Source organism: Leptonotus elevatus, chromosome 2 (assembly GCF_054856555.1).
Source record: "Leptonotus elevatus isolate MCC_2025b chromosome 2, RoL_Lele_1.0, whole genome shotgun sequence".
Lineage (NCBI taxonomy): Eukaryota > Metazoa > Chordata > Actinopteri > Syngnathiformes > Syngnathidae > Leptonotus > Leptonotus elevatus.
Window position 1 is genome coordinate 3,109,219 of NC_141240.1, and position 20,608 is coordinate 3,129,826.

Below are 20,608 nucleotides of genomic sequence, written 5' to 3' on the forward strand. Positions count from 1 at the left end.
AACATTTGAGACAGTACTTAGTAGAAACAGCATTATTTATGATGTTGATTTATTTGTTAAACATAAACAAGAGGACTTCAGACATTTACAACTTGCCTTAAATACATGTATAAATTATATGCTTAATGATGTTTACAGGCGGAAACTTGTATTTTTTTAAATTAAAGAATTATAACTAATTCAACAAAAGATGCCTCTGCCAAATCTAACATTGGGGTTTAAGGAACTGAGGGATAAAATAAAAAGGGGGTCTTCAAAGCAGCACATACCGTCCACTTGTTCATTTTTTTTTTTTATTTACTTGTTAAAAATTAGTGACCACCCCGCCACAAACCCCCCACCCTCGGCCCTATACTAACTGCCTACAAGCTGTATTTGTCTAATCTGTACGTATACCGTATAATTTATACAGTAGTCGGCTCGGGCTATCGGCTATCCAGTCATATATTCAGATCAGTGCATTAACCAAGGCCAAGCTAACGAAAGGGTAATGATTATTTAGCTTTACTGTACCTTACCTCGATAAGTTGTTTCAGATTGGACGGGGAATTCTTGCAGGCGGCTAGCTTGTGGTCTTTAAGTTAGAACACAATGCGTTCGCCATGAATTGTTCTTCAAGCCGACCAAGGTGAACATTTCCCGCGTAAGGCCATGGGTGGGCGGACTGGGTAGCCAGCCGACTCGCTAGCTCCTTTTGAGTTGAGTCCATAATGTTGACAGTTTCAATCTCGTTTCAATTTCGACACTTTCCATCGCATCATCTCTTAGGTTGAGATAGAGCCTATCACAAACAGGGATGTCGGGGACCGTGTGTAACGCTTCATATGATTGGCCAAGCCAGGAACATTGACCGGAGTTTTTGCGCTGCTCTTTTTAATTGTCGTGCATGTAAAACAAAACAAAAACGAGTAACGACCCTCTGTTTTGAAAATGTATCGAATAAAAACAGATACAGGTACAGATACTGTTTTAATGTAACGGATAAAAATAAAAAGTATTCTAAAAAAATAAATAGCCACTGAATTACAAAGTACTGGAAAAATACTTAGTTACTTCCCATCTCTGGTATTAGGAATAGTAACCTTTGAATCAATAGTCTCAGCTCCCCTATCAGGTCATTGAGCAGCTGCTCCTGTTTAGTTCTGGGCTGATTCCTCGCCTTTCTTAGCATCGCTGATACCCTACAAATGTTTATATTTTTTCACCAAGCTGCTTGGCAATTGCCCCGAAGCCCATTTCACCCTTGTCTACCATTTTGTCGCTGGTGTCTTTTGACAGCTCTTTGGTTTTACCCATGGTAGCCATTGTAGTCTGACCGATTGTAAGGTGCACATGTGATTTTATGCACCTAACAATCTCAAAAAAGTGCTGCTAAATTAGATTAATAAGTAGATCGGAGGTGGACTTTTTGAAGACACAGTAACAGGTCTTTAAGAGCCAGAATTTTTGCTGATTGGCACATGTTCAAATACTTATTTCCAGCACTAACATACAAATACATTCTTTAAAAATCATGCAATATGATTTCATGAGTTTTTATTTTTGATTGTGTCTCTCACAGTGGGCATACACCGATGAGGAAAATTTAAGACCCCTTCATAATTTCTAAATGGGTTAATTCTGGAGTTAATCTAGACTAAAATGCATCATTTGAATTGAGACGAAGGCGACTGGCTGCCATGACTGAACTGGGTGAGAGGAGACTGGCTGCCATGACTGAACTGGGTGAGAGGAGACTGGCTGCCATGACTGGACTGGGCGAGAGGAGACTGGCTGTCATGACTAGACTGGGCGAGAGGACACTGGCTGCCATGACTGGACTGAGCGAGAGGGAGCTGGCTTGACTGTGACCGGCGGCTGGCTTGACTGTGACCGAAGACTGGCTTGACTGTGACCAGGGGCTGGCTTGACTGTGATCGGGGCAGACGAAAATATCAGACGAAAATATCAGAATTTAATGAAATATCCAATTTTTTTCCCTTTAAAAAAAAATGCTAAAGAAAGTATTTTTAATTTTGGGAAAAAAATGAATGAACAAATGCTAAACAAATCTTTAATAATTTTAAACATTAGATATTCAATTTTCATTTATTAATTTTTTTGGAAGGCATTACTAGTTTTGGACAGAAGTCAAAGACACATTTTGGCAAGTTTTCGTGGGCGATCTATGATCTTTGACATTTCCGACTAACTTTTTAGTAACTTTTTAGTAACTTTTTAGTAACTTTTTAGTAACTTTTTAGTAACTTTTTAGTAACTGATCTGATGCTCGCTACAATGTTGTTAACCCGTCCGTGCAGGTGTGGACAAGGCGGCCTACTTAATGGGCATCAGTTCTGCTGAACTGCTTAAGGGCCTCCTGAATCCTCGAGTCAAAGTAGGCAATGAGTCCATCGTAAAAGGACAGACAGTGGAGCAGGTAACTTTCTCAGTTGCTGTGAGTGCATGCATAAGCATCCCATGTATGTAATGTGAACTGATGGCTATGTGCAGGTGTACTTTGCAGTGGCGGCTCTGGCCAAGGCTACGTACGACCGCATGTTCAAGTGGCTGGTGACCCGCATCAATGTGTCCTTGTACACGGCAATACCTCGGCAATACTTCATTGGCGTGCTGGACATTGCCGGCTTTGAGATCTTTGAGGTACACAAGATAGGTGACGTGATATTGTGTGCTGTTGGAGGTGGTCACTAGAGGTTGACACAGCAGTGGATTTTGGCTCCCACTCTCGTTCCAATTGCGAGTGAGTGTTTCAAACAAATAGTCCATCTCTCTCCAGCTCCCACAGAGATTGATCTGTCCCAGTCGTGAGCCCAAATTTTTACAGAATCCCACTTCCATTTCTTTGTAATGGTAATAATAATAATGCATTATATTTATAGGCGCCTTCCTCGACACTCAAGGATCCTTGGAGCACACCTGAGGTAACAGAGGAGGGGGCAGATTTAAAGGACTTGAGTTGAATTAATTGAGAGCGGCAAAAGAGGTAGAATGGGTGTGTGGGTGATGCCAATGGAACAGAGTCTGTTGAGGAGGATGGTGTGACTGATTGTGTCGAAGGCCACACTCAGGTCGAGGAGGATGAGGATAGTGAGAATTCCAGAATCAGCTGCCATGAGGAGGTCATCTGTGATTTTGATGAGGGCTGTTTCAGTGCTATGAAGTGGGTGGAAACCAGACTGGAACTGTTCATACAGATGGTTTTGGGATAGGTGAGAATGGAGTAGAGCAGCAACTGATTTTTCAAGGATTTTGGATATGAAGGGGAGGTTGGAGATAGGACGGAAGTTCTTGGAAGCTGTATTTATTGTGTGAGATTTAATTAATCAGTAAACATGATTTTGTTTCTCATACCAGGTGATTCAACCAGATTGTGCCCACTCTTTAATAAGATCCATAGAACAATCCAATCCTATTATCTTTCCCTTTCAATTACCTATCATGACTCAATGTAAGACATGGTAAATATATATATATATCAGATTTTAAAATCTGCATGTTTGCAATATTGCGTCCAGGGGGGAAAGGATTGTTTTCCTCCATCAAATGCAAAGACCCCAACTGGACACAATGCTAGCTGTATCTATGCAAAGTTGAACTTGATGCTTAGGGGAAATGACCAAATATAAATTTGATATTAGTTGAAATAAGATAAAATATCAAATCATGGTTTCTACTCCTTTCCACTCCCATTGTTGTCATAGTTTCTGATTTCCATCTGCTTCCATTTATGCTAAACCTTGTGATTAATGGTGAAATTTACTTCCATCCGGTGGGAATCCAGCAGGACCAATTTGACTGTGAGAATCTCGAAAAAAATGTCAGCCTCACTCACTTTTTTTGTTTCTTCTACAGTTGAATAGTTTTGAGCAGCTGTGCATCAACTTCACCAATGAGAAGTTGCAGCAGTACTTCAACCACCACATGTTCATCCTGGAGCAGGAGGAGTACAAAATAGAGGGCATCGAGTGGACATTTATTGACTTTGGTCTGGACCTGCAACCCTGCATCGACCTCATTGAGAAGGTGTTTTTACCTAACCATGTCTTGTTTCTTTTCGTACTTCTGGACCTCATTCACCGTGTCTTAATTTTGTGTCCTAACTAAACTTTACACTATAAGGATTTTTGGGGCTGATCAAAATCACGGATCAACGAGTTTGTTTCATGTTTATTTGGGGGGGAAATTGGCTTCGCGCATTCAGGATTTTTGGGTTCAATCAGCAAGTTTGGAAAAAAATGATACCAGTTCAATCAGAAGATGACAATTATATTTAGTTCAAGGATCTATGTGGAGTTGGTCACTTTTTTACTCGCGACTGCCACCTTTGGCCTTAAATGTAACTGCAGCCTCTGTGTTAAACTCATGCATGACGGCACTCCATCCCTCCCTCAACCAAAAAACTGTGGTGTGTTCACACTAAAGGGACGATACATGCTGACTTTGTACTCATTTGGGCATTTGTGGAGCATGCATGATGTAGAAAAAGCTTTGATATTAACTTTTTAAACTGAACATTGCAGCTTTAACCCATTAAGGCCGGGAGCGTCTGACCGCACTTATACCGTTAAAGCCGGGAGCGCGTGACCGTGCTTCTCCCTTTAAACCCGGAAGAGCGGATATGTCATTTTGTTATGTTTTGACCAATTCTTGGTCTCTTAGCAGATTAAATTAATTAGAATATGCACGAGAGGGTGACGTGGGCCTCGTAGTATGTCCTGACATTTTATTCGAGCGTTTATGGTTAATGGAGATTCGCGGGAGTTATGAAATAAATGAAGCGATTGATGACGGCGCGGGAGGAATTCGAATCAGGGTAACAAGTTGACAGTAACATATTGTTCAGAAATATGTTTGTAGATAATGAGGATGTTGAAAATGTTGACGGCTTTGTAACGGAATGGACGACGAATAATTACCACTTGATTCCCTAAGGTTATTGCAACTGCGCTTCAGTGTTGAAGGTAAATATATTTGTAGTTATATACCCACAGATACAACATTTGTTTGTTGATTTAAAACTATATATATTGATGGTCTATAATAATAAACGTAGGCGTGTGTGAATTACACAGTTGTAAGCTCTGAAAAGCTTTTGGAATTATGTTTCTATCCGCTTCAGGAGCTGAGATATCAATTATTTTTAATATTGTTGAATTTCCAGGAAAACTTCAGGTTTTCGGGGGTAACTCAAAAGTCACCCTTAGGTTTTAGAAGCATGTTTTGCCAGGCGTTTTAGGCCCTAATGGGTTAAACAACTTGTATATTTACTCTACAGTCTAACCCCTGCCATAGCGCAAATCCATGTCTAATTAACACCCATTGTATAAAGATCCGGACATTGACGTCATAAAAAACGCGTTTGCCACTTTGAGTAAACAGCAAACGGCACAATGATAACAATTGATAGACAGCTGTTGTGGATCAGCTGCCACAATGAGAAGAGGCAGAAAAAGGATTGAGCATTCTCCAGGCTACCAAAAGAGGAATCAATGCGTAGGCAATGGATCACAGCAGCCATAAAAAAGAAACAAGACGGAGGATTTGGGATCCTCTCATTGCTTGTGTAGAAATCACCTCATATCAGTTGAGTCAATTACTGAATCTGTTAGTCATGTAGATGTAGCTCGATTGTATAGTTATCAAATTAAGACATGATCAGGCACATGGTGGCTGAATCAGCAGATGCTGAACTGTTGCCACACGCAAAATGTTGGGGAAATAATCTGTTTCGTTTCTTTGTGCTGTTACGGTTTAATATATATTACACAGTTGAATTTAATAACTGACCACCACCATAAAGAATACTTTTTACGACATAAATGACGGCGGCCGCGGCCCAATTAGCAGCTGCTAAGTTGCTAACATACCTAAATAACACTGCAAGACTTGCGTGAAACTGCTAACTTTGGGGGGGTTTTGACAACACATAAAGGGGAAATAAATCTGGATTATACAAATTTGTAAACCCTTTGTATGATCAGATTTGAAAGCACTCAGCGGTGTAAGAGAGAAGGTACTAATTCCACATAGCAGGCGTCGCCGAGTTGAAAAAAAAAAGCACTCCTGACACTTCATCAGCAATGGTAATATCCAACCTGCCCACCTCGCGCATATATGTCATGTCCTTTTCATCAAAGTGACTGTCAATGCTCTTTGGCGGAAAGTTGACGGATAAACGTTTTAGCCCTCCTCGACGGAGTCTATTAACACTGCGCCGCTACTTTCCTGCCACAGGGGGGGCGTGTTCAGAGAAATGTGACATCCGGATCTCGATTGACACCCATTGGAATGCATTGGATTTAAAAAAGTAAACTATATTAACAAAAACGCTGATAAACAATAAACAGTGTTCTAAACATGTAATGTTTACATCTCTTTCTCAGACATTAATGAGAAAAAAAAGCATGAACATTGCTAGTCATTCAGGTGGGTTTTTTAACTTTATATACTATTGCTATCTTAGTTCAACACGTTCATACGCTTAACTTACCAGTTAGGTGGCTACATATTGCTGCTGCCGAAACCGGCTCTTTTTGTCCACTATTTCTCTGCACAAGACACTGTGTAAAGCCCTTTGGCTCCAGCAGAAATTCCCCCATATCTAAGCAAACGATTATTGACTTTCTAAGTAATCGTGTCCTGAGAATAGCTCAACTCAATGTTCGATATGATCGTAGTATCTCTCGTATCCTCGCAAAAGTTTTGTGTGTGTGTTTTCCGTGTTAGTTTGAACAACACGCCAATCTGCTAGTTGAATCTGTTATTGGCTGAATGTGCGTGGCTGGAAGTTAACTACTGGCATGGCTGGAAGTTACTTACAGTGAGAGATGAAAGTTATTTGGAACTAGAGCTGCAGCTCTGAAGGGACCTCGTAGCCAGGACCACTTTGAGGCACTTGCACGTTGGGATACTCTGGCATGAACGGTTCAGGGGTAAAAAAGTCGCACTGGGACCAAAATGCCCCCCCACCCCCCAATTTAAGTCTTACATTGCCTATTATATCTTAATCATATTTATTGGATTTTATGTTCTCAAGTGCTTGGGACTTAGTGAGCTAACCTGGGATTGTATTTTATGCCATGCCATGTGGAAATGGGTGTTATATTTGGATATTGGATATTTGTATCCTTGAATTTTGTGGATAGGAGAATTCCTTGAATCCTTTCAAATTCAAGTATAATGGAGAAATCTAATTAGTAAGACAGTAAAATAACAATACTTCATACTAAAAAAATAGCAATTTAAAAAAATTATGACGGTTCCTGAGTATGTTGGCCTTGAGTGTGGTGCCATGCATGAATGGAGTACACACTAACAATGAGACAAAACAAAGGTCCATTTTAGCTCTTTTAACATAACTCTTTTTTTTACAGATCAGATACTTCACGGTATCCAAAGATTGTCAAATAATTAGTTTCAGAAAAAAATTATTTCAATCGGAGTCTCTAAGTACAAGTACATAGTACATAGTACATAGTACATAGTACATAGTACATATATACATATATACATACATATAAGTACATATTAAGTACGCAGGAGATTTTAGCTCATAATGTGCTGTTTTTTTAAAAATGTTCAGAATGTACAAAAACATTCAAAGTCTATGAACAATTAACATAAGTGTTTCTGTTTAACATGAATGAAATGTGCATGCATACACTTGTTTAGTTTAATTCGGCCTCCCTTCTGGCTCCGCCAGTGGCCAGGTTGCCATATAATTTTCAGCCGAATTAAGGCTTGTTTATGGTACATTTACCGGGTTTTCTCATATTCTAACAAGAGAAAACCTGGCACCTTTGAACAAAAATTAACTGCGTTCAAAATGGTTAATTGGCCCCAGAATAAGCTCGTTCCACTCACAGATTCAAGTCAATCTGATAATATATGCGGAAGTAGTTCTTTAAAATGTGACCTCTATAATAGGCCAATAATTAGGCGAAATTTTAAAGCAAATCCAAAATGGTTGACCTCATGTTGGGTTTTACATATTGCTCTAAGAGACTTTTTGTAGGCCTTGGACTGTTTCATATGCCTCACCTCCAACTTTTCGTAGAGCTAAGTGTAAGTAGAGAAGAAGTAGAGAGTAAGAAGTGTAATTACTAGTAATTACTGAGCCGTTTTTTTTATTTATTTTAAATCTCACAACGAACTATTAAAATGTTGATTCAGGCCAGGCTTCATGTGTGTGAAAAATGTCATGAGTTTTCATCCATGTTAAGTCCATGTAAGTTTTTTGGCTAACCATTCCCACGACAACAGAATTTCACAGCACAACCACTGCGGTGAAAAATACGTTTGTTGATCTCTTCAGTCTTGTAATGCCATCAAATACAGTATGTGAATTTTGAGAAGTTAGGACCATCTGGGTCAAGTTACAGTATCTTTTATTGTCATGGTGGATCATTTTCTGAAGCATGATCAACATCTTAACACTCTTCTGACAAATTTTCAAACCAACTGGAACCGTTCAACGGGCTCAGCATAGCAGATAAAATAAAAAATACAAATACAAATACAAAAAGAGAGAGAGATTTGTTGCCACTATTTGTTGTCACAGCTATATTTATAACCAAATATTGTCATATAGATACCTTCAGGTCATGACTATTAACACACATGTGAAGTTTGGGATTTTTTGTAGTATGTATATGGGAGTTTTTATTCCTCCTTTGTGGCGAAGCAAAAATTAAACGCAATATTTAATGCCCCGCGCCCGTCATATAGTGTTTTTAAAAACTCAAGACTTTTTTTCCCAGTTGTCGGTCTTGAGATGGTACAGCTCAAGTTTGAAATCAATCGGATTAATCATCTAAAACAGGGGTGTCAAACGCACAGCCGGCCCGTGGGCCAGATGAGGCCCGCAAAGGGGTTTAATCCGGCCCACAAGATGATCTTGTAAAGTAACAAAATGAGTAATGTTGGACCAATCAATCAACATATAAATTTGTAATTTCACAAGCAATCCTCAGATGACCAATGCAACTTGTACACAAAATTGACCTGGATGTCATTATAAGTTAATGGTTTGGTGAAAAAATAAATAAAAACATAGACCAACATAATTAGAAAATAAACGTGCTGATATGACACACATTCAGCTACTGGTAACACAAACACATATGACAGGGTACTTTCACAACGTCGGAAACTTCGGTTTTCTTCTATTATAATGTTTTAAGGAAAAAACAATCGGTCCTTTGGCAGATTATTTTTGTCGGTGTTTGAAGAGCAATAATCGGCGGCTGCTTAATCGGTCGTGCCCTAATCCTAATGTCATTTCATAACATCATGTGCAAATGTAATGTCAGAAAATCATGTTAACATTGTGTCCTAATGTCAGCTCCTATTGTCATTTCCTAATGTCATGTTCAAACACCTAGTACCCTACTAACATCATGTCCTTTCATTGCGTCCTAGTATTTTGTCCGAACATTTTGTCCTTATGTTGTATCCTAACGTCTAGTCCAGAAGTTGAACATACTACACGTTTTTCTTTTGAGAAGAAAATATGTTGTTAGAATCACGACCACATTCTGAGGAAATCTTTTATGCTAGCCTATAAAAGCTAATCAAATGATGACTATTATTAATGTCTCCTGTTTGTGCAGCCCATGGGAATCGTGTCTATCATGGAGGAGGAGTGTATGTTCCCCAAAGCCACAGACCTCAGTTTCAAGACCAAACTGTATGACAACCATCTAGGAAAGTCGCCCAACTTCCAACGACCACGGCTGGACAAGAAGCGCAAATACGAGGCACACTTTGAAGTTGTCCACTACGCCGGAGTGGTATGTCTCCACCTCCACTGCATGCATCCCAGGGATGGGAAGCGTTCTGTGCTAATGATGTTAATGCTGTCCTGTGTGCAGGTTCCCTACAACATCATTGGGTGGTTGGACAAGAACAGAGACCCTCTCAATGAGACTGTGGTGCTTGTGTTCCAAAAGTCCTCCAGCAAACTGATGGCTGCACTGTTTGAGAACTATATCACCTCTGAGACAGGTAGCGTGGGCCCTACTGCAAACAATCGAGCACATAATATTTGCTACTGGGACACACCGCCTAGTCAATGAATCAAGTTAATCGAGTGTTGGCAATGCCCCCCACTAATTATTTACTATCTGCTAGTACACCTCTCCAGAAGAGCGAATAATCCTTGTGCAGTTTCTGACAATGAGAGCACCACGCCCATATGAAAAAAGCCTATATGATTTATATATGACAAGCATCATATATTTCTTACATAAATTGAGTACTATGATCCTTATAAGGAATGTATATGTCATATAAAATATCTGTGCAATTATGGCCCCTTTCATATAAAAAAAAAACCATAAACCATATATGGGATTTTCAAACTCTTATGTGAATAGTACAAGTTACATATGTTACATATGTTTTATATATGCTATCTAAAATGTTTTATATATAATACAAGTAACTATTTAAAAAAAAAAATTATATATGAATTTTATAGGAATGTATTAAACTTCATTTAGTAAGTCACATACATTTAATATCTAATTTTCTAAAAAGTACCATAAACCATATATGGGATTTTCAAACTCTTATGTGATTAGTACAAGTTACATATGTTACATATGTTTTATATATGCTATCTAAAATGTTTTATATATAATACAAGTAACTATTTAAAAAAAAAAATTATATATGAATTTTATAGGAATGTATTAAACTTCATTTAGTAAGTCACATACATTTAATATCTAATTTTCTAAAAAGTATTTTAGGCAATTTATATATATTTTTAATATGTTAGTAACACTCTTAAAAGTTGACTTCTATAACATTTTGTAGCATCCTCGGTTGAAATAAAGGTGGTCTCTCCAACTGATGGTTCACAACTTTTATTAAACCTTCCTCTTTGTGTGAACACACTGTAAGAGCTACAATACAAATAAACAAAAATTGCCATTAATAACTCAAACGGTATGTTTTGTGTATCATTTTATTGTATTTAAGCCATAAACTTGGGTGACGATATTCCCATTTCCAGGACAATTGCCCCGGCCATGAAATTGTGGTACCAGTCGCAGTTACACAGTGTACTTCACCTCCTATTAGTCACGCAATGCCAACCGGACATTTTCATGAATTTATAAAAACAACGGGACGTAAGAAAATGGTCTGTCATCCCAAAAGAGGACACATACATACATACATATACTATAAATGAATTGCCTTAAATTATTACCTTTTACTACATTTTAACCTTGCCTGTTGCCTTTCTAAATACCTTAAAACAAAAATAAACCATATGGAAATACAGATTATTATTCAATAAAACAGAAACTTGAGCAATAGCATTGCAAAATATTTACTAAGGAGCGTTAGCACACTCCAGTGGACGAAAACGGTAAAGTTTTACTATGCAGTAAATTACACAATGAACATTAGTTAAACAATGAAACATTGCTCCAATAAGAACCTCGTTCCCTTCTCAGCCAAGTGCTAAAGAATCGTTCACTGAATTCGTTGTAAACTTCAGTTTTCTCTGATTTCCTGTGGCGCGCACATGTTTTCTCTGCACTTGGAAGACGGCGCTACTAAGTACATCAGTTACTTACGTCAGTTCCTACCGGTTTATGAGACCTTTTCCTGTATCCTTCAAAATAAAAGTATCAACTATATTATAATAGCACAATAAAACAACGCAATTCTGCAATACAAAAATGCAAAAACAAAAATAATAGCAGGGTCATTTACATATTTTATTTTAGAAAACCTGAGGGTGAAAAATATTTTTTAGCTTTTTTTTTGCCCTGCAATTTTGCGCTTCCTCCACTAGATTGCGCCCTAGGTGACCGCCTAGTTTGCCTATGCCCTGGGCATGCCCTGTGTTTACCCAAATTTAAACAGTCCAGTTTTTGCAGGAAAGTCTCTCTTCTGTGAGAGAAAAATTACTTAATGTGCCCAAATTACTTTTGTTCAAATGTCAATGTTTCCTGTGACAAGGGAGAAGAAAGAAAATGTCTCCTGGAGAAGGCAGGGCTTAATTACATCTCTGCAGTTTTATGCATATATATATATATATATATATATATATATATAAACATATGTGCTCATAGGATGTCATCATTCACCTTTAGTTGGCATTTATGATGGCATGCCCTACACAATTTGCACAAGAAAACATGTATGAACAGCAGTAGTATAATTTCATTAGTTTTCCTTTATACAAAATGTATAAGATTTTTAGTATTACATTGGGCATATATGGCAAACATGATTTGAAACATATAAATGGTATGCTTTTTTTTCTATATTGGAGTTTTGCAGCATATAGGATCCACATAAAATTCTGTTAGCACAGATAAAATTCATATGCAATTTGTATAAAACTTTTTCATATGGCCACAAGGCAAAAAAAAGGAACGGAAAAAGGAAAAGGATGACATTAACATTTGAGATATTTTGTTCATACTCTTGTTAACAAAAGTAGAAAAAAAATGTTAAACTAATAGAAATAGTTCTAATGAATTTTTGACTATAGCCGTCAATGGGAGTGAATGAGTTAATATTGTATTTGTGGAATATGAATTAAGCAGCAAAATCCACCCCTTTTTATCCATCCCAAGGATGGCCATTTTGCAACTTGCTGTCGACTGAAAATGACATCACAGTGCCTAAGCACTCAGCCGTGATTGGTCATTACCTGAGTCCTTGGGAACTGTGACGTCCGAAAAAAATGACCCCAATATTTTGACATGAACAAATATTCTAAATACAAACATTTATTAAATGCTTTACTTTAATGCATGTAATTATGTTTATTGCTCGAACTATGCTACCTTAAACGTAGCCATCCGCTGTCACGCTAATCTGCGTTAATACATGATTAATGCGATCATTTCTTGTGATTAATTAATCAGTTAGCGCTTTAACTTTGACAGCACTACTTAAAATACATGCATATTCATTTACTGTTGACCATCTTAGCCTGAGTGTCAAGCAAGGAGATAACAGGTCCCATTTTTAATTGTCTTTGATATGACCCAGCTAGGGACTGAACTAGTGTCTGAGAGCAGACACTCTACCACCACTAGACCACTGAGCGGGTAGTGCATTCCTGGCAAGAGGAAAAATGAGCTTAGTAAATCTAACAAATCTAACAAACTGATTTTTACAAGAAAAAATGCTTACAATAAAGAGCTATATTTCACTTTTGTGATTGTTTTCAGACTTGTATTTTTTTCCATTTATCTTATTCCTGTACTAGATTCTGCTAAATCTTAAAATAAGAAAAGTCCCCAGTTCAGGGCCTTTGATGTTGGTTAGTCATCTTAAAATGTGAATTTTTTTTGTTTTAAGCCTCACAGTACTTAAAACTGGCTGTTACCACTCAAGACTGCTTGATCAAATAAGATCATTAAGTAATAAGTAAGTTAAAATAAGCAGAATGAGCTTGCCTGACAGTTTTATTTTAAGTAAAAATAACTTGTCTAAGCAAAATAAGCAAATTTAGGTTAAATTTAGGAATTTTGATCTTACTTAAGATTTTGGTTTGTGCAGTGTGAGTGTAAGGCAAGGATCTGATTTGACTCTGGTTTCAGCCTGTGATCCTAAGCGTGAGACCAAACACAGGAAGAGGAAGGCAGCTTCCTTCCAGACTGTCGCACAGCTTCATAAGGTGAATGAGTGACATTGATGCATGAGTGACACGAGTGATGCATGAGTGACTCAAAAGCCGGTTTACATGGAGACTTTTAGTTATTCCGATTGAAATCATTCCGAATGAAGACGTGTGGTCACCTGTTTACATGTGACGTGATCCATTCCGATCTGCCTTTTACATCGTCCTCTTTGTTAATCAGATCAGCCCCGTTACAGTACGCGCGGATATCAATCATGTGATTTATCAAGATGGAGTTAATTTGTCATTTCAGAACAGTAGTTGAAGCACGATCTTGAAAAAAAAAAAAGGTTCCAAGTACTTTAAAATAAGTTTTACCCTCGAAGACCAGCTCTTGGAAAGGCGTTGATCAAAGGACAGCTATTCTCTATACCGTAATTGAATTAAAGATTAGCAAAAATAACTGATAGGATTTATTAACAACCTGTGAACATCATCCCAGGACACCACAGACATTGAGAACTTAAAGGACTCCAAATTGTGTTTCGTAAATTTACAAAATGTGACTGTATCACATCATGCTCTTGTTTTCTTGAACGTGTGTTTTGTCAACAGGAGAACCTCAACAAGCTGATGGCAAACCTCCGGAACACAAAGCCACATTTTGTCCGCTGCATCATCCCTAATGAGAGCAAGACCCCTGGTGAGCTGACACCCACCAACACACCAACATGTTAAAAAAGACTCAGCCTTAACAGTGACCTTTTTAAACTCTCAGTTACACTTAGCTGAATGCTAACAATATTAGCGTTTTCTAGGGATGTTCAATAACACTTTTTTTTTCAGACCAATACAGTACGAGTATTCAACTTGAGTAGTCACCGATGCGGAAACCATGTAGCGATACCACTAGAACTTTTCAGACATGAAATTTCCACACCAAAAAAATTACAGATAATTTTAAAGAAAGACCTATATATCCCAATATAAAAAATGTCCTTGAAATTATATGAAATCAATGGCAATTTTCTATCTTTTTTCCATTTGTTCATACAATATCTATTTTGTATTGACCACACAATATAATTAATTTAAATGAATGAATGAATGAATGAATGAATGAATTAATTAATTAATTAATTAATTAATTAATTTTCCTGTGTAAAGAAAAGATCCCCATCAAAATGTGTGGTTGTACAACTTCTTTTCAAGGGATACGGTGAAGCGCAATGTAAATAAATGAAAACACAAATTGGCGACTAAATCATGTGTTACAATAGTAATTAATACTTGTTGGAAAACAAACAGCCACGGCTCATTGAAGTGTAGCTTTGGTTAGTGATAGTGATTTATAAAAAAAAATTCTTTTTGTCCATGAAAATGCCTTCACATCAAAATGGCCATTAGCACTAAAATGTTTGGGGTCCTTTCTTTATTTAAAAATATCTGTGTGTGCATGTGTTTGTGCAGTGTGCATTGTTGAAATGTCACTTCTAGGTAAATAATAATGTTGTGTGATATGTATACAAACACTTGCACTCTTCCTCTGGACACGGGCTGTGAATTGGATCCAACGAAGGTTGAATTGAAATGCATACATTGTGTTTCCTATTAATTGTTTATGTTAAATGTGGATTGTCTTTGCAAATAATAGCAATAATCATAATTCTAGGAATGCTTGATAAACTTTTTAATAGTAATACATGGTGCCAATTTAAATCAAAAGGTGTTCAGTTTTCTGATTTTGGTCATGTGATGGTTGGTGATTGGTCGAGCTGAGCCCCAAAAAAGTTTTGAGTCAAATGTTTTTTTTGTTTTGTTTTGTTTTTTGCTTTAACCCGTGACCTAAATTTAGCCGTAGGGAACAGCACAATCCAACCTGTGACAAGGAGTCTTCACCCATGGTGATAGACAATTCTTTGCCATAGAGGTATGATTTAAACCTGAGAGACTGATTGTATTCTGCAACCTTTTAAAAGAATATTGTGTTCTACTGTATGAAAGGTTGCACTCATTATCCATGAAATGTATTTGATTCAGTGAAATTCACATTGTTTGTTTTTCTTCAGGCCTCATGGATCCCTTCATGGTCTTGCAGCAGCTTAGGTGTAACGGGGTCCTGGAGGGCATCCGCATCTGCAGGAAGGGTTTTCCAAACAGGATCTTGTATGCTGAGTTCAAACAGCGGTGAGCATCATGGGCGACCTCATTTGATTTGTTTGTCAGATGTGAGCTTTACCATGTGACCACACTCCCAATCTCAGCTATCGTATCCTGAACCCCTCTGCCATTCCTGAGGACTCCTTTGTGGACAGTGTTAAGGCTGTGGAGAAGCTTCTGGGCTCGCTGGATATTGACCACAGCCAGTACAAGTTTGGACAAACCAAAGTATGACAGCAATGTTGTCATAGTCCACATTGGATGTGTCTTCATCTTCTTCCCACCTGCAGGTGTTCTTCAAGGCAGGTCTGCTAGGTCAACTGGAGGACATGAGGGACACTCGCCTGTCTCAGATCCTTACCACGGTCCAGGCCATGAGTCGAGGGAAGCTGATGAGGATGGAGAGAGATAAGATGATGCTACAAAGGTCTCTGTGCTGACAGTAACAATCATCAATCATTTCATTTAAAATCAAAATCATTACAATACTGTTATGGATTGAGGTGTGCGGATCCCAAAAACGCAGACGCTGATAAAAACTTAACAAAAAATTATTTACAACAAAAAGAAAAACTGCATACAATTAAAAAGTAGAAACAGAAAACGCTTCCCAAATGGCAAGGAGCAAAAATTGTAATAAAAAGTGCACGCAAAAAAATGTGGGAGTCTGATTAACAAAAATCGCTTGCAGAAAAAGTGCAAGGGAAACTAAGCAAGTACTTACAAAAATCCAAAATCTAGGTGAGGTATCAAGACAAGGTCGAGGCAAAGCGAGGCAACGAGGAACAGGGAGTCAAGACGAAGCATTGGATCATAGAGGTGAGCAAGGACGAATAGTCTGACTATTGACAAGCAGTTTCAGCTGCCTTTTAAAGCAGACTAATGGGCTCTTTACACAAATCCACTACTTCCTCAACTCAATACCACTCCTTCATTTCCTGTCGTTCATGAGTAGACAAACTGGTTAATCCAGGTGTGCCTGACCTCAGTAACCACGACGACAATCTTAATACAGTATAGTGGAAATGGGAAGCTTAAACACAATCCATTCAATCACCCCCAACCCAGATTAGAAAATTTAAAAAAAACATTTCCTTTATCGATTAAAGTCATGATAAAGTGTACCTCTGGTTCCCCATTTTGAGGTATTGATGGGGAAATATAAAAAATATATATTTATTTAAAATATAAAATAATATTTATTATTAAGGATGTTTGATACCACTTTTTTTTAGACCGATAACAATACTTAAATCTTCAGTACTCACCGATTTAATTTCCCAAAAAAGCAATGACATAAAGACCTATATGTCTTAATTATAGCAAATTCCCTTAAAATAGCTTGAAATGAACGGTAATTATATTTTTTCAATTAATAAAAGTCATAAAAGTACTTTTGCGTAGAGCACACAATAAAATGACACAATACCTGGTATCGGTACTCGCCCATCCCTGTTTATTATTATTTATTTAAACGTAAAGGAAATAACCTTACCTGACAGACAGGCTCGTATATGGGAGGAGATTACTTACTTGGCACACTCATCACACCTGGCAAACAACAACAACAACAACATATTCATATATAAAGGTTTATTGTGCCATTTTCAAAAACATTCACATTCCAATGTGGAAGTACCCCAACGTGCAAGTACCCCAAAGTGTCCCGGGCTGCGAGGGCCCTTTATAGTTGCTTGCAGCTCTAGTTGTTCTTGTTTTTTTGTCAATTTTTTTAAACTATGGGCCCTTAAAAGTGAAATTTTGATCTACTGTATGTTTTGGGTTATGTAAAATATGTTATGTGGATTAACCCAGTCCAAGATCCTTGATTACATTTTGGAAAGACGTTTCTTTTTTTTTTCTTTTTTTCTTTCACATGGGCTTGTTTCAGGGACGCGGTGATGATAATCCAGCTCAACCTGCACTCGTTTTTTACTGTGCGCACATGGCCATGGATGATGTTGTTCTACAAGCTAATGCCCTTGTTGAGGAGTGCTCAGGTGGAAAAGGAATTGGCCTCCCTCAACGAAGACTTCAGCAAACTCAAGGAGGCCTTTGACAGGTGCCGACATCCTTCAGCTGCACCTCATTTGACTCCATCAAACTATTTTTGTCCATCTCCTTCTTCAGGTCCGAGTGTAAGCGAAATGAGGCCGAGGAGCATCAGGTGATGCTGGTCCTAGAGAAGAATGACTTGTACTTATTGCTCCTAGCCGTAAGTGACAATAATCATCAAATATATAAATTGTTCATCACCTCCTTTTGGCTAATAAAAATAGAATAGAACTCAGCTCAACTCAACTCAACTCAACTCAACTCAACTCAACTCAACTCAACTCAACTCAACTCAACTCAACTCAACTCAGCACAACACAACACAACACAACACAACACAACACAACACAACACAACACAACACAACACAACACAACACAATACAACAGAACTCTGTTTGTAACCCAAAACATTTGAGGTGATGTTTCCCATTGAAATTAATGGACATGCAGTTAATCCTTTCCAGCCCCAAAAGTAAGTTATACTTAAATGTCTTCATTTTTTAATCAATGAGTCGATACAAGTAAATAAAGTACAATATAGATATAAGTAAAAACATTATTATGAAGAAATAACACTAAATAAACATGATAACTGCTAGGGTTAGGGGTTAGGCTTTACCTTTAACCAGAGGCAATTCTAGGATCAGAGGTTTAGGGGTGCTATAAAGACATTGGTGGTAGAAGGTAAAATATTTTTTTCACAAATCCTGGTGAAAGTAAGGAACACTTAACTTCACTCAACTAGACAGACATACGCTGTGATTGGACTCGTGTTTGTAAGCAAAAGCATAGATGGGAGGGGTCGAGGTGGATCAAACCATTTTCAATCAAAGTGTATTTTATTTTTGTTGTTTAAGTAATACTTTAAAACTCTATGGTTTATATACATTATCGCTATAATTTTCTAGCTTGTTAAAAAGAACAGTCAAAATATATCTATATATATACTTATACTTATACTATAATTTTGGGGGTGCTATTGTTCACTTTAAACCTAAAGCACCCAAAAAAAATGGGCTAAATACGCGTCTGCCTTTAAAGTAGTACTAAGGAACTTTTCAACCTTAATAAAATCTTTTCATAACTCTTCTGATGAAACATCGACTTAAAACTAGTTAAATGGTACCTTTGCCATGGCCTGAGGAGGTCTGTATCATTTTTACTGGCACTAAACAACTTTGAGGAGGATGGTGGAACACTACCACACAAAAATTCCAAATGTTCTGACTGCTTTATGGCATACATCACTTCCCCCTTTCCCCATTCGTTACAAAGTCGGAAGTCAATTTGACTAGCGTGCGCTCAAAAACGACGTTATGTGCTTGCCCTCATGGGAAATGTCGTCTTCCTTCAGGCATAACATTACCGCTTTTGTCCATATGGCACCCCCATAATCAACTTAAATTGAAAGTTGCTTGGTGTTGCTTTAACTAAGAAAGTAAAATGGAGGACTACAGCTCCACAATAGGGCTTGTCACAATTATTTTTAGAACAGCACACTGCACATGTGCGGTAGCCATTTTGCTTTTGGACAGACAACTGAGCGGTACACAGTCTGGGAAGTGTATTGTACTAGCCAAAATTTGTGAACCGACTCACTATTTCATCATAAATATCCTCAACCGACGTATTATGGTTACAACAAACCTCTGCCGGTGTGTGACTGGCGATATGGTGACCGTAATCAAATGAAGGGAGTTTTCTTCATACCTTTTTCCAAAGCCCGGGAGGAATCCAAAGAAATGTCTACGCTGGGTTCAAGCATGTAAGCGGCAGGGATTTACGTGAAAATTTTCACTGAATACACCTATATGTGCTCTCTACATTTCCTCGGTGGAAATGAACCAGGAGCTGAAAATCCAGACCCAATAAAAGCGACTGAAACATCAGTGAAGGTATGTTTATTGTCTGCTTTCTCAATAACTAGCCTAGCTACAACGTGCTAGCCACTATGGCCACCACATCATGGTGAATTGTAAATGCATCAATAAGTCCCCAAGTTTACCTACGGAGAAAACTGTTGCTTAGCCGTGAAAATTAACATAAAGTATCAGAGTTATAGAACCTTATTGGATGTTTTCAAAGATAATCTATGACCAGAAGTGGACAGTACGAGGTACATTTATGTAGCTGAGTAACTTTTTTTTTTTTAGAGTCGCTTTCTCATACCATATGTTTTTTTTTCTTGTACTTGAGTAACATTATATTAAAGTATCTGTACATTTACTTATTTATCATTAAAAATAATAACAAAACATATTCACTGTGAGTAAATCTTTAAGTGGCTACAGGCATTTTAACATGAACCTTAATACTCTACATTATTCTTTTTTTTTTATATTACAGGCTTTTTACAATCAAAACCGACCGCAAAAGTAAAACCCCCAACTCTAAGTGATGAAGATACTGCTGAAACATCAGTGAAAAAGAGGACACGCCCTCTACAAGCAGATCTAGCAGCCAAGGGACAGGGGATGAGACATCTAATCTTCAAATCATTGTTGACACAAGCACATAATGGATGCATAAACAGCCCTTCTCGACCCTTCATCAAATAAAACGATGCAAATGCACAATGTTAAGAATCCTTATTTGCTGGACTTGACCCCCACTTTGATACAGGTTTGATGTTATACCATGTGCCACCGTCTATAGATGGATCAATAGGTACCAGTAGCTTTTGATTGACTGCATGCTGGCATCTTTGCAAACAGAAAGAATGAATGGGTCAACATATTCATACAATAAAAAATAATCATAACTTCCTAGCTGGGTCATTATCAAAACACAG

At 37.7% G+C, this 20,608-nt stretch overlaps 1 protein-coding gene across 2 annotated transcripts in view; it reads left to right on the forward strand.

Moving 5' to 3' along the window:
- LOC147178168 (myosin-7-like) overlaps positions 1-20,608 on the forward strand; it is a 94,777-nt gene that overhangs the window by 49,376 nt on the left and 24,793 nt on the right. For both annotated transcript variants that reach the window (XM_086070000.1, XM_086070001.1), the window contains 12 exons: positions 2,301-2,419; positions 2,494-2,643; positions 3,856-4,026; positions 9,615-9,794; positions 9,876-10,008; positions 13,581-13,657; positions 14,216-14,303; positions 15,670-15,787; positions 15,865-15,988; positions 16,051-16,187; positions 17,652-17,822; positions 17,891-17,975. In XM_086070000.1, the coding sequence (XP_085926126.1) occupies positions 2,301-2,419; positions 2,494-2,643; positions 3,856-4,026; positions 9,615-9,794; positions 9,876-10,008; positions 13,581-13,657; positions 14,216-14,303; positions 15,670-15,787; positions 15,865-15,988; positions 16,051-16,187; positions 17,652-17,822; positions 17,891-17,975 (1,553 nt within the window). The remainder of the gene's footprint in view (positions 1-2,300; positions 2,420-2,493; positions 2,644-3,855; positions 4,027-9,614; positions 9,795-9,875; positions 10,009-13,580; positions 13,658-14,215; positions 14,304-15,669; positions 15,788-15,864; positions 15,989-16,050; positions 16,188-17,651; positions 17,823-17,890; positions 17,976-20,608) is intronic.